General features: G+C 41.5%; 1 protein-coding gene across 1 annotated transcript; it reads left to right on the plus strand.

The window, feature by feature from the left end:
* The first annotated feature begins 1,087 nt into the window (after positions 1-1,087).
* Positions 1,088-10,803, plus strand: zgc:92242 (uncharacterized protein LOC436899 homolog). The gene is made up of 6 exons (XM_018669649.2): positions 1,088-1,255; positions 3,016-3,453; positions 6,567-6,684; positions 7,137-7,248; positions 7,346-7,565; positions 8,169-10,803. The coding sequence occupies exons 2-6, from the start codon at positions 3,276-3,278 to the stop codon at positions 8,333-8,335; spliced, it is 795 nt and encodes a 264-aa protein (XP_018525165.1). The 5' UTR covers positions 1,088-1,255; positions 3,016-3,275; the 3' UTR covers positions 8,336-10,803.
* Positions 10,804-15,624: the final 4,821 nt, after the last annotated feature.

Raw genomic sequence — 15,624 nt, forward strand, 5'->3', positions numbered from 1 at the left:
CAGTTTGCTGACAAAACTGAATTTATATAATATAAATTTTACCAGTCCATAATTTTGATATAATAAACTAGTTTCCTTCAAAAACAAAATCAATCTAAGAAACCTTCAATAAATTATTCTTTACTACTCTTGTGTTTATATATTTTGTCATTTACCATTTTTCAGTTACAACTGTTACCTACAGAAGGTCATTGTCTCCCTTGTTACTTTCACTTGTTGTGTACTATATATATCAAATACCAACCAAACCTGAAATTAAAGAAAACATAAGTGAACAAAGAACAATTAACATTTACAGGAAGATTGTATTGACTGTAAACACTCCCTGTAGGTCACACCCACATTGCCCTGACAGGTCAGTAATATCAGGAGACAGGTTAGTCACCTGCATATGAAGTGAAGACACATGTAAAATATTATTAGCCATAATTACTCAGAAGCATGTGACTGACACTTGCACCATCTCACTGGACTCTTCTGATCTGGCACCAAGAGGCGGAGCGAACACAAAACAATGACTGCTGGCACGATATGTGTGTCAACAACCTGTTGACGGAAATAAATGGGAAATAAATATCCAGGTTCCATCCTGCACATGTGGTGTTGTGATTAATGGTTTCATACAAAGCCACCAGGACTTCCTGTAGGAAGAAAAAGAAAGAAGGGGGTAAACACAGCTCTGCAGAGCCTGTCAGTCAGATAAAATTAAAACAGTAGATGCAGGAAAAAAGTCTGAGAATCACTCCCTTTTCCCATGCTGCTACATATGGAGAGGTTACAGCCTGTCAGGGGAAATTAAATTCCTTGTGTCCTTGAATGTAGTTGAATATCACAGGGAGCAAATTAGAAAGATTAAGCTATGAAGTTATTTATGGCAGCGAATAGATGAGTATATACATGGGGAAATATTCTTTCTTAGTATTTCACCAACTGCTGTTATTTATTGTTTGTAGCATTGTAGGAATGTAAATAGGAGAAAAGAGGAGAAGGAGACAGGAGCAGGAGGAGAGGGAAAGAGGAAGGAGGAAGCAGGAGAGAAAAAAAATGTGGTGATGTCAGCCCGCCCCACTCCCATTCAGTACAAATGCAACAGAGCTGAGCTGAGCCCGCATACCACTGCTGCTGACTGATGTGATCCCACACACACACACAAAGGCACACTCTCTCTCGTCACACACACTCATCATACCACACTCATAGCGGCACTGAAACCCCAGACCAGTGCAGGGAGATGCTACCGGCTGGCAACCACTGAGTAAGTCCACTTTTCCCTCCTCTTCTTTCTTTCTCTGTCTGTCTTTTGTTGCCATTGCCATTCTGCGGGCCTGTCTAAGTTCATTTATCTCTTGCACTCTCCTCTGTCGCTGTGAAATGACCAGTATTTTCTCAGACTGAGAGACTTTTCAAACTTTTCCTCTCAGTATGCCGTGCACATACCTTTCCCTCTACTCGCTCCCTTTCTTTCCTTTCTCTGCATGTGAGTGGAGGCAGAGAGGCAAATCCCAGACTTATTTGCATGTTGGCGCAGAGCCAGGGCTGGATGCTTTGCCTTTATATGTGTGTGTGAATAATAGAACTGTAATGAGTGGATGTCAATCTGCTATATGTTAATTTTGTCCTTGTGTGATGTTGTTTTTCTCTGATAAGTTTGGCGTGTTTATGTCTTGATTTGAATATTTTCTTTGTGTTGCTGAGCCCAAGTTCAAATGTGTAGAGTTAATTACAGAAGCAGTGATTCAGGTTTAAGACTGTTCATGTATCTTGTTCAGATTTATGGTCATGTAGCTTGAGCAATTTGCCTCAGAGTAGTTTGTTCAATCACAGACTCTCAAAGGGGATTTACAGCTCCTACACAATGAAAGAATGAATGAAACAAAACTAAGCTCTGTATACATTAAAAAAAAAAAAAAACAAATCAAAACAAGCTTAGCATTTGGCTAGTTTTATTATTAGAAGAAGGTAAGTAACAGTCAGCTGAAAACTATTTTATCTTGTTACTGTTTCAGAGATATATGAGCTGCTGTATTTTTAATACTACAGCTTAATTCATTTTGAATATCTTTATGCCATGTATTTAAAGAAAGACGCTCCCTAAGCTAGCTGTCTGCAGGCCAGAGTGTCAGGCTGTTCCTTTAAAAGAGAAAACCCATATAAAATCATGTTTTTTGTTAGTTTCACAAATTAGGTTTAGTATAATTCTATGGTTCAACTGTGGCCCACATGGCCACACCTGAAACATTAACTTAAAAGCCGATATTTCACCTCTGTCAGCGTCTGTTACTTTACTGTAATATTAAACTGCCCTCGAGTAGAGATTGGTGAATCCTTATCAGAGACACAAACCCTATTGGCTCTCACTCTGCAGTTCACTGTTTGGAATCTTTCAAATCTAAGTGCGTACGGGGCGGAGACTGCTTTTGTAGAGCATGTTTACACACAGTTTAAGGTGAAGGTTGTTTTCTGGGATTTTGCTCTTGAGGACTTCCTGACTGAGTTATAAGTAGCCGGGAAGGCTGTTGATGGCTATCAGTGTCACGTGTGTTGATAAGGTGCTAAAAACAGTGAGAGTTGGTGTTTGAGTGTGTGTGTGAGAAAGAGAGAAAGGGAGAGAGGAAGATACAATCAATGTAGAAACTGAGCAGAACTATAGCTCTCTGTTGCTCTCTGCCTGTGTGTCTGTTGCCCCCACATAGCATGCAGTCATTAATACCCCACCCTGTGTGTGAGTGTGTGTGTGTGTATGGGTGCATGTGTGTGTTGACATACTGAACCTGCCCCTGTTTGCCTTTCAGTGTTTGAAAGCACAGTGGCATTCTCGCTCTCTACTGTATGCAGAGTAAACACTGCATGCACACACATACACACACATCGCAGTTGGAATTTTGGCTTATTTGCTCAGGGCCCATTGTGTTCTATCAGCCAGAGATTCACAGGATTGAATGGAGGGGACCAAAACAGTACAGTAGATATAATCTCTCTCTCTCTTCTCTCTCCCTCTCTCTCTCACAACTACAGCATCCACACACTGCACCCTCTCCCCTGGAGATCACAACACACTCCTACTTCACAGAGGAAGGCCACTTGACAAGAGACACTACATTGACCTCCAGCAGTTAGACTGTACCTGATCCTACATCCTACAAAGAAAGGGGAACCTGACTCTGAGTGGAGCAAGAAAAAAGGAGCAATCATACCCCACCACTGAAACACAACCCACTGAACCAAGAAACACAGGGGCTGACGGCCGTCTCTGGCTGCTTGGGAACAGAGGCAGGATGCTGGCGAAAATCCTTGAGGACATGTGGGTGGAACCGGAGGTGCTGGAGGCCCTCAGTGAGGAGCAGAAGAGGATCCTGTTCCTAAAAATGAGAGAGGAGCAGGTACGCCGCTGGAGAGAGCGTGAGGAGAGGGAGGAGAAGGAAGGAGGATACAACAACATCAGGCAAAAGAAAGGTAGGGTGGTTTTTCCAAACTGGTTATACTGGCAAGACATGCTGCTGCATAGAATACATAATGTGTCACTCCCTTACACTAGAGTATGAGTTTGGTTTCCAGTAAAGCAAAAAAACACTGACTGACAGGATTGTCTCTTTATAGCAGGAAGCAACAAGGTTTCTGGGAAACAGGCCTCATTTTAACTCTAACGTGAGTTTAAAGCTACTAGCTTCTCTAAGATGGTCTCATTTCTTTACAAGATCAGAGTGTCAAGTACAAAGCGCAGTTCATTTAGAATTATCTGTGCATTTAGCAAGAAAGTAAATAAACAGATTTTTTAAAATGTAAAGTCGAGCTTTAATCTCAGTTTAACTTACATATTCAGTCCCCTTGAAAACACAGAGATCATCCACATGGTCCTCAGTATTGTTTTTGGAAATTTTTTATATTTTAAGAAGAGTTAATTTCACAGTTGTACACACTAAAGAATTAACATGCAGGCTTTGAAACAGCATTAAAGGTGTTGTATGTAAGTTTTTGCTATTGCTACATAGCCACCATTAGCATTAACAGCTGTTTACGTAACAAGAGCTTCATCCATCTTTGTGTTTACTTCATCCTCTTGTGTTGGACTGAAGGCAGACTGGACCCTACAGTGACTCACTATCGCAAAGTGGTAACTACCAGACAGGATGGGCTGGGGCTAGCCAGTTAGCATGCTAGCTTCAGTAGGAGAAACATGATAGACACAGAAACAAAACAAGAGTTAACATAAGCGTAACTTTCCACCACTGGAGACAGCTGTTGACAATTAAAGGAATGAAGTATGATGCTGAACTTGCAATGCTTCTTCTAGAAGTAAACAGCTGTTAATGCTTATGTTGGCTATGTAGCAATAGCGAAAACTTACATATAGCATCCTTAAGGGAGATACTACTGATACTATTTGCAGGAAATATAGTTGAGCAATAAAATGGATGACTGAGATGGAAGAAATTATTTCACTTTAATCAGAGTTTCAGTGACATTTTGGTGGCTAGTCTAACATTTCTTCAGGGGGTAGGTACTGATTTTGATTTATGACCTCACTATTAATATTTGTAAAATCCTGGCACTGTGTAGTCCTCATATAGTTACCACACACATTTAAAAAAAGTCTATATGGAGAGCAATTACTGTTTTTTCTCTGTATCTATAATTCATCACTGTTACTACTATTTCTTTAAATTAATTCCATATAGTTAGTCATTAGTAAGCCCCTGTATAACTAATTGTTGACCAGAAGTCCCCTAAACTCTGAGAGCACATGAGTAATGAAACACAGATACACAAGCTGTGTAGTAACACTCTCTCAGGTTACCAATCTCATTAATGTGTTTTTTTTTTCTTTTCATTGCCCATGTCTGCCTTTGCTCCACCTGTCTGTCTTACTCATTTCATCCACCCTTCCTCCATTTATCTGACTCACTGAGACTCTATCTCCTCCACTGGTTCACCTGCACAATGAGTGTGTGTGTGTGTGTGTGTGTGTGTGTGTGTGTGTGTGATACCATGTGACAGGCAGCCTCTATTGCCGCCACTTGAATCATTCTGCAGGCGTTGCCACGCTTTAAACCACATATTAAGTTACCGTCTTTGTTTACCCAATCTCTGCTATGTCACCTGAGAGGCAACTGAGTGTGTTGTCGTCTTGTTACACAACACACAGTCCAGTTAGGCATCTTTAATTCTTTGTTTGCAGTGCTGTTGTCGGGAAAGGTCCTTACACGTGCATACAGGCCTATAGAGGTCACACAATTAAACCGAACCTGAGAATAAAGATTTCCACTATGTGCTTAATTTGTAGGTGTGGTAGTATAATAAAGAAAGACACTCAGTTGTGTAATAGCATTAGCCTGTGTGTCTTGTTAGTAATAACTCACTGTGTGAGCATGGAGGTGTGTTGCACTTACAGACCATGATGTATGTCAGAAATGGTCTTTGGTCAAGTGACATCAGGCTGAGACGTCCACACAATGCTCCTTTATGTGCTGTGTGACAGTACGCAAACACAAGTCATTTTCAAGAATATGAACAGGAACAGAGCTGCCTTTGTTAGCTGGCTCTGTAGAAATCTGTACAGTCAGTCCCCAGTGAGGAGGCGATTGCTTCTATTGACGCTTATAGTGTCTGTTCATTAGGCCTGCTGTGTCTTTCAAAGGGTTAATCTACACACTGACTCACAATTGGCAAGAATCTGCTGCTGCACAGCTCCGAGTGGATTTGCATTTTGAACTGTTAAAGCCACACCCCAATCAGTGATGTCATGGCAGGTGTTTCACCTTTATCAGGTGTTGTACTGTCATGGAAAGCACCTGTTATGACACATTGGGGAGCAGGGTTTATTTTTGTCCACTGTGTGGAAATGTAATGGAACAAAAGTCTGTTGGGCTTGGAAATTATTTGTGCATCTGCTGACATCAAGATAAGCAAACAATAAAATATGTAATGTGGTAAGTTATTACAGAATGCATTAATTAATGATTAATTCTACATTTGAAAATATAACTAAATATGATATTGTCATTGGTGTAATACATTATAGAAGTAAGAGAGACCAAAACGTTACACTCCTCAGTTGAGCCGATGCACAGTGTATCGAAACTAAACATTGGCACAACAACATGTGGGCTGCATGGAGTTTCTGTGAAGCTGACCCCAGGTCAGTTTCATGTAGGCTTGCCTGCTCACTCACAGGAAGGTGGTTACTGGTTTTTGTTTGCTACGTTTCCCCTTTTGAAATAATACCAAATTATTTGAACATGCTTTAGCAGTGTTTTGCCACAAGTAACCTTTTGCAGTGGGACAAGATTTATTTCAATAAAAGAAAGATAGAGAAAAGACTGGAGAGAACAGAGTAGGAGAGAAAGAGGGCAAATAGAAGAGAGTTTAACAATAACAGACAAAATCTGCGGCTGTTGTATGAGGTTCACCAGCTCTATACTTATAGGACAGCACCACCTTCTGGATAAAAGCCAGAATAACATGTTATTTGATGGCCTCTGCCATCTTTAAGCCTGATACTCTGTGATGAAAATATATCTCCTGTAAACTTACCCATTTTGTGTTTTCTTTTCTTTTTTCCCCTCCAGCTTCCAGTAAACATGTGAGGTGGCTGCTCGGTCGGGACGGGGATGTGAGCGTCAGTATAATCGGAGAGGTGGACGAATTCAGGTCCTCCAAACTCCTCCAGAGCCTCATGAACAACAGGTAGACACAGAAAATCAAAGGACGTCCCACAGAATTTCACATGGTGTCTCTGATGGACTAATTTTGTCTTTTTGACCTTGATTTAAATATGATAAGGAAGTATACATTTAGACTCTGGAACTGTAGCAGTGTTTTTCAAGTCAAGCAGCACAGTCACTTGTTTAAGTGATGGACTGACTATTCTGCTTTGTCAGTTCAGTTCATCTGTAACATGTCTCTTAACCAACACATATGAACATCCACAGAGGCCTCTGTTACCTTAATGAACAGATGACATAAATCTGATTGGCTTTGATAAGATAAACAGTAAATTAAAGAGTTTTCCCACAGCTCACCGTCTCCTCATCCCAATTTGATTACAGAAGTTATTTCCCAAATGACCAACTGGAGGATTGATTCAAAGGTTGGGGCGGCTGTTTGTGCGACTAAAAATGGATGTCTTTGTCTTCTAGACTCCACAGTGATAATATGAATGGCATCCAGACAGTGGACTTGCTGCCAGGAAGAGAGGCCCGGGAGCTTGGCTTTAAAGAAGAAATCCAGCTGCCCCTCGCAGATGTTAGCGTGAGTTAATGTGTTTGTGTGTGGGTTTGAAGTTTGGACGGTAAAATGGTCAGTGTATTAGAGTCTTACCATCAAATTACATCCCACTTACATTCAGGATTATCCAGCTTCATCGTCTGAGGAGGACGTGGACTCCTGCAGCGCTGATGACGACCTGAAGGACCCCACGGAGGACAGCGACAGTGAATCAGGCAGCAGCTCAGACAATCTCAGCGACTGGGCTCCTCTCTACAGGCCCCATCTTAGTAGCCATGGCAACCAGCCGCCGCTCATAGCCCAGCTGTCAGACACAGCGAGAGCTGACCCACAAGACAGAGGTGAGAAAACAGGAGAGGAGAGAAGAAGTAGAGAGAAACCTGATTTATGTGTTTTTGTTTTAAAATGTAAAATCCATGATAATCAGTGACTGATTCTGATATATGTAAAGGTAGAAACACTACCACATTGTAAATACACAACATTACAAGGACATTACAAGTCCTGCAAAAGAAGCAGCAGTACAATAACAGACACATATAATATTCTATATGTACAAAAAAAATGTAGTCAATGTATTCTTTGTGCAGATATATTTGTTGTATATTGATGAGGTGAAGATAATTTTAACTATTTCATATTTTCTATCAATTGTAAATAAGGCACTTAAGTAAATGCACTTAGTTACTTTACACCACTGCTTGCGTCATGTATAAATCTTAAGAAAAATGACCTATCTGCTTACAGACATGTTCTAATAAGAACTTTATCTCCAGATTTTAGGGAGTTTAAATTTTTAAGATAGCCTGAAATATCAAATGTCCCACATGAGTCAAAGGTTTAAAACCCAATAGATTATCTAAAGAATGCATTTCAAGCTTAGAAAGGAAACTGTTTTTCTTCACTAGTGAAAACTTAACTTCTGTCTTTTCTTTCCCTCTCAGAGATCATGCGTTGTGAAGAGAAAAAGTCAGAATATGGAGGTCGCGTAGCGCAGCTCAGGAGGGCATTCACAGATGATCTTCACAGCACAACACCTGCCTACACCAAACCTCCTATACCTGCCAAACCTGCTTACCTACAGAAAAGAAGCACACCCTTGGTCCATTAGGACCCCAGGTGTATCCACTCGACTACAAGGCAACACTTGACCTGCACTGAGTGTAACAAACCCTGTGCAGAAATAATGGCTCAGTGACATACTGTTGGACCAGGCGGTGGCCTCATGCATGTGAAGAAGAAGGTCCTTATTTGAACCTGAGCAGTGAACTGAGATTCACTTTATTAGGCCCCAATTCAAGGGCTGACTCATAGACAGAGAAATGTCTGGAGGGTGGAGTGAGAGAAAGACTTGAAAGCTTTTAAATCAAAGTCAACCTGAATGATAAAATGAAACAGCTTTGATGTTGCTGAGTTCAAATACACTCATATAGTTTTTGTGATTGACAGGCAGACACAGAGCGAGATGTCCAGAGAGACATACACTCACAGACTGTTGACTATTGGTGAAAAAACACAGTTTTATTATCAAAATGTCTTAAGAGGTTATTTACAACCAAAACTTTAATTCGATAAAATTATATTCATTTCTTCTGTACTGTTTAAAAAGTTGAAATTATTTTCAAATTTGTTCATGTAACTTGTCACTGTGTCGTTTTAACATCACTAACAAACACCAGTGTTGACAACATCTTCATCCATCATCTCAACAATCAACAATCACACTGGTGCAGGTGTTTGTAGATAAAATAAAAAGACTGAATTCATGGTAAAAGATAAACAGACTGTATTTGTGCCTCTATGCCTGTATACTGAGAGTACATGTACCTCAGACCATTCACTGACAATAGCACTGAGTAGCTCATCAGGAACAGTTGGCCTTTCTGTGTCCTGCTCATGAACACCTCCACATTTTGTTGGGAAGAAATCAAACCACCAACTGGGCAATTACCAAAGTGCTCTATACTATATTATGTGCCTCCTATAACTTGAACAATCTGTTTTCTATATAATTTGTGCTGTTCTTTGTTTGAATGATTGAACAGGCTACAATGACGTCACAACACTGTTTGTACAAATTTGTGGGAAATCATAGAGTGGTCCTACAGTGCAGTTTTTGGACATTGACACCATGTTAATGTAGTTGTTTTGGATTTAAGTAAGTAACTATGAAGTAGCTTAAAATGGATGGTGTTTACCTGCTCAGGAGCTAATGAACTATAGCTCTTTTTGCTAGCAATGCTAGCAGTGTGGCTCAAGGGATGGTTGACTTAAATATTTCAGCAACTATTGCATGGATTGCAACAGAGATTTTCTTCAGACATCCATATTCCCCACAGGATGATGCACGTAAAGCTGTTTTTGTGCTAATTACCAAATGTTAGCATGCCAACAACTAACAGTGAACATAGCAAGAATTCTACCTGCTGAACACCAACATGTTAGCATTGTGAGTGTGTTAGCATGTTTATAACAGCATTTAGCTCAAGGCACCAAGCACAAAGTATAGAACCACAGAGCGGACCAAAATAAAAAAGTAAGATAGATTTTAATCAACATGTTTCATTGACCTTGTAAATTCTGTGTTGACCTTAGAAATAGCAATTTGATAAAAACAATTCTTATCACATGGTCTACTTACATTATCTTAATGTTTTCAGTTATCACATGACCAAAAGTTCATTCTTAGGTCATGTTAATGGAGCTAAACCATTTCCATGACAACTGGGCAAACTCCATTCAATAATGACGGCCACAATATGTGGCTAAAAGCCTTGGAAACCAAGTAAGTGGACTTTGTCCTTGTAGTCAATGACTTTCTGAAGTCTCCAACCCACAGACATCAACAGACACTTCCATTGTTATCCATTTTGGGGCCTTTTTGCCTTCAGTCTGGTCCTCAGCAAATGAAGCACATGATCCTTTGGGCTGAGGTCAGCTGACAGGGTGTGGTCAGGTGACTGAATTGGCTAGGCAAGAGAAATGAACTTTTCTGGCCCTTAAAGCCAGCTATGTTTAGAATGACTGACCTGCACAGTCATAAAATTGGAGGGACTGTGTATAAAAAGAGCTCCAGTTCCTATTCTGGTCAGCCAATTTGGATGTGAACACCCTCAAACATAGCTTTGAGTCAGCACTTTAACCCCATGGTCATTGTTTCATTTCAGTGGTGTGCTGGGAGTACAGATCTAAAACAATGAAAAACGTGACCCTCACATATATTTAGACTCCACTGCAGCTTTAAAGGGGCATCAGATGCAAGACACTGCAGGAAAACACAAAATCACTCTTGTAAGAATATGTCTTACCATGAGAGTTATAATAGTGCTTCATTTTTTAGGTTTGGAGTGTTTGAACTGCAGTTACTTCCTAACTATTTGGTCACATGTTCTCTTTACTTGGTCACTAATTCTTTGCTAAAACCCCTGCTGACACTTTGACTTTTGTATTTTACATTGTATTTGTATTTGTATTTGTATTTGTATTTGTATTTGTATTTGTACTGTTTTTTACTTAATGGGAATATGTGCCTGGTGTTATTGGTGTGAAAAAGAAAAAATGAAAGAAACTGAAATACTGGCCTTATTTTGCTTTTTGCATTGAACAAAGTTGTGTCTGTTCTTAGCATGCATTCAGTTGGGGGTAGGTGGGGTTGCTGACAGGGGTAAACACAGAGAAGTTGTTGATAGTGGTCACTTACACAATGATTATCTATTCAGCAGGGTGCATCAGAAAACAGCCCATCAGAGATCAAACACAGCACAGAAAGCTGATTAGCATGTGGTTTAGACTGAGACAGAGGGCGAGACGCATGGGGAGACAGAGCAAATGAGAGTCAGGTCACGGGAAGCAACACGTCACAGTCAACTCAATAAACCTCTTCGCATTCCCTCACCACCTCCACACCCTCCGCCACTGTGTATGCACTTCTGTGTGTGTGTGAGTGAGGAGTGTGCGTGCGTGTGTGTGTGTCTGTCCACCCATATATCTTGAATCATGTGACATGTGACACAAGCAGTCATGCACACAGTGTGAAAAGCCCCGCTATATATAGTAGGACAGTGTTGGGTTTCCCAGCAAAGCATTGTAGGAGTCTCTTAGTCTTTGTCCCATAAGAAAAGTGCATGTCATTGACTTGTAATGTGTCTATCTACTGGCAGTGTTAAGCGTCTGCTGGTGCTCCTGTTTGTTTTCTATCCAGCCATGGAGGTGAAATTAGGACATGAGAAGCTCATCAAGTGTTGACTAAGCCTGTAGGATAACAAATTTCAAAGATTATACCAAGGAGGGTTAGATAGATGTGAGACAATTTCCTTTGGAACAATAAACCATACCTTATCTGATTTTCAGAATGAAGTCATTGTGAAAAGATATTTTGAGTCAGTTAACAGCTCTGTGCTTACTGTATAATAACACTTCAGTAGTGGTCTCATTAAAGTTGAACAAAGGAGCAGTGGTTTTCTCATTTTTAAGCTCAATGTTGGTGAATTAATGAGTAAAATTTCAGGTTATAACTGAGAATGTAGCATGAAAATTAATGATTTCCCTGTTTGGCTGGAAAATGTGCATCTTTTTCTTCCAAGTTTTGTAAAATCATCATTTTGTCCAACCTCCAAACATTAAAAACAATTACTTATAAAGGTGCACACTGTAAAATAAACAAAACATATATAATAAACCTTCACATACTTCTAAACATAACAGGGTCACTAACTGCACAGCACATATTGTATTCAAAATAGACAGAGAGTCATTTCTTATGTCTAATATGTACAAAAAACATTGTACACCATTTAGATCTGTGTGACCCTGATCTGTGTTTTTTTACAGAAAGGGAAAATGAAAACACGACCATCCTCATCCTAACCATAACCAACATAACCTAACCTAAACATAAAGGGATTTAACATGGCACTCTGCTGAACTGGGGGACATGTGAGAGACAGATTAGCGTTTAAAAAAAAAAGAAGAAGAAAAAAGAATATGGTGAGCATTGATGTAGTGGCTGAGATACTGTGACATTTAGTCCCTAGTATGTATCCAGTTCCAAAAACACTACATTTCCCAGAATGCAACCAAGTAGATTTTCCTGTCGTGGCCTCCTGGTAAACACCCACATCTTTTAAACTCTATGCCCTCTATAAAACATGGACAGTCTCGATGACATCATCTGTGTTATTTTCCCAGGCTTGACAAAACTTGGTAGATATACACTTGACTTGTAAACTGACTTTTATGAGTGAAACTGATTTCACTTTAACAGAGCAGAAGAAAATCATGATGTAACATTATTTTTGCTTTATGTTTTGTGCTAATCAGCTAATATTAGCGTGCTAACACACTAAACTGAGACTGTGAATATGCTAAACATTATTCCTGCTTAGCATTACCATGAGCATGTTAGCATGCCTACATTAGCATTAGCACTGCCATGCCTACTCACAACTTCACACTAGCTACTAGCATGGCTGTAGACACTGGATTATATTTACTTTAAAAAACAGTTTAGCTCAACTTTCTAGATATCACTGTGTAAAAACGTTATATTTAGGCTTTTTCACAGTATGAATCTTGATACAATCATTGTTTTTGTTACATGACAAATTAATATTGTGTGACATCTCTCATTTGCTTAGTTAATTATTACTGCAATTCAATATCATTGATCATTCATCCTGATTTACCGGAAAACGGTATACATAAAAATCAAAGTTAAAGACCTCACATAACTGACATCACAGCTCAGTTCATGATGTGCTGCTCTGATTAAGAGGTGGGAATCATGCAAATTGAGCTGCAAGTGGCCTCTAGCTCAATACTGAACGACAACAATCTATCCCACGTCATGAGGTGGTGTGAGAAGAAGCCATGATGAAATATCACTGCAGGCTGACAGACTTTATCAGTGTGCTTTGCCTAACTTCCTGGAACCACTGTGCCTTTTTTGAGATCAGCAGCAAGCTAAAGATTAACAGAATTTTTGTGTACACATTACCTCTGAAAACCGAACACCATGTGAACCCACCTGCGATTCAAAAGAATGTTTTGAGAACTAATTCCTTTTGTGCCTCATTTGCTGACTATGCTTTGGTTAGGCTGGAAGCAATTCATGACAGTCGTTTAATTAAACAGAAACTCCTAGTTACATGTTTAATCTTAATGCTATTTAATAGTTTTTGTGTCTGTTGTTCATTGGCAGCATGTGACCAAACCAGAAGTGGATGAAGCTGTTTTTAGAATTCAGTGTATTTGAATCCACCTTCAACAGCTTTAAGGGTCAAAGGTCAAGAGTCCCCTTCAACCCCCATGTCACCAAAATATAACCTGAGGGCAGATGAGCCTGAGCTTTTCAAGGATGTAAGAAACCATTGTGTTGTTCTGTTTGGGAGCAGTGTGTTTTCCATGACTATAAAAGTGAACACAAATGGATAACAGAGGCATAATGAGGAGTGATCTCAGAAAGATGCTGTTTCTGCAAAGCTGTTAGACATTTTCTAACACTGGGGATACCGCCAATGGAGGGAGAAAAAATTCACAATGAGACACAGTGTCTCCAAGCAGACGCAGTGGCCAAAATTTCAAAGGTCTGGCTCGTGAGTGAGGGTCCGCCCAGCTCCAGTGCAGGTTGCCTTGGGCTGGCAGGTTGCTCCACTGCAGTGTGTGTGCGTGTCTGTGTGTGTGTGTGAGAGAGTTTTTCTCCAGAGTGGGCAGGGCCGCTGGTGCTATAACATATGTAAGCTCCACAGGGGTCTGTGACGGCACACACCGGCTATCTGGACAATGCATCCGTCATTAACCCTGGCCTCCCTGCATCTCCGTCTTGCTGCGTTTCAGTCGGCCTGTGTTGCTCCGCTCACTGGCTCTCACACTCATCTCTCCTTCTCTCTTTGTTTGGGCCACGTTATCTTCATCCCCTGCTGTCCATCTCCCCGTCCTCCTCCCCGCATATCTCTCTCTTTTCTCTTTTCTCTCCCCCTGTGGCCTGCTTTTCATCTCTCCCAGTTTCACCCACTCTCTCTTGCCCCCCCCACCCCTCCCACTTACACCACCCCCTTCCTCCCTTTTTCCCTCTCTGCCCTTCACCACATCTCACCCCCGCACCCTCCCACCCCCCCTGGATCCGCTTTCCACCACCCCTTCCTCCTCCTCCTCCCCCATTCCCCCAACTCTCTCTCTCTCAACCCTCCCCCCCCTCCTCCTCTTCTCTGTCCTTCGTTCAATCCCTCTCCCTTGCCCCCCCCCCCCCTCCCTTTCTCTCCTGCCATCTTGCAGGCCAGTGGAGCCAGACTGCAGGCGTTCAGGGAGTCACTGGACCTGCTGGGCAGCGGGTGACACAGATTTCCGGTGTGTGTGTGTGTGTGTGTGTGCATGCGTGACGAGAACAGGGAGGGGGGATTAAGCTCCAAATCACTAGAAAGGCACAGAAGAGAGAGAGAGAGGGGCGGAGGAAAAAAAAGCTGCAGATCCAAGAATTTGAAATTCCCCCTTTGTCTGGGAGATGAAGAAACACTAGACTGTGGACTTTAACTAAAAGACTGTGTGTTTCTCATTCAGTGGGAGCGTTGTAATAGCATGATGTTGGAGCTCACTGCTTTTCTCCATGAGTTGGCAGTGTCCTGCGTTGGCTGGCGTGCTGCGCTTTCTCTCTGCCTCCCTCTCTCTCTCTCTCCCCGCCTGACAAACACGCACACACTCACGCACACACACACATATACGCAACCCCCCCCACCCCCACAGATGCACACTAACACACACACACACACACACACACACAGTCCCTCTGCGATCCCCCTGACTGAAGGCGCACAGGAAGTGCAGCCGTGGCCCAATTATAGCGTGACACCTCGGGCCGGCCGTTGCCATGGTTACGTCTTCCCTGCGGTCCCCTGGAGTGTGGCGCCGAGGAAGAAGGTCTTATCACATCAGCCATCGTTACGGCAACAAGCAAAAACCCACCCTGTAGCCTCGGTCCAGCTGGCTGAGTATTTGGCTTATAACGTGTGCATGTGTATGTGTATATGTGTGTGTTTGTGCGTGTCTGTATATGATCTATACTTGTGAATAAAAAAGGGAAATTGCATCAGTGTGTGAAGAGAAGAGAGAGTGTTTGTGATTATGTGTGCATGTCAGGTTAGGTGTGTTCGAGTGCATGCACCGGACTTGCCAAGGCAGCGTGTAGGTGTGTTTGTATGTGTGTGTCTGTGGGGTTGCGATAAGGCTCTCAGCCACACCATTAGGTGACTCATAATCCACACAACCTCACACACACACAAACACACGTGTGCACGTACAAGCAGAAACATGGCTGCAAACAGACACATACACCCAATTAAATATGAACACACACAAACACACACACAGACACACAGATGTAGTAAAAACCCAGCCTGTAGACAAGTG

The sequence above is a fragment of the Lates calcarifer genome, linkage group LG8 (assembly GCF_001640805.2).
Source record: "Lates calcarifer isolate ASB-BC8 linkage group LG8, TLL_Latcal_v3, whole genome shotgun sequence".
In the NCBI taxonomy this organism is placed as follows: domain Eukaryota; kingdom Metazoa; phylum Chordata; class Actinopteri; family Centropomidae; genus Lates; species Lates calcarifer.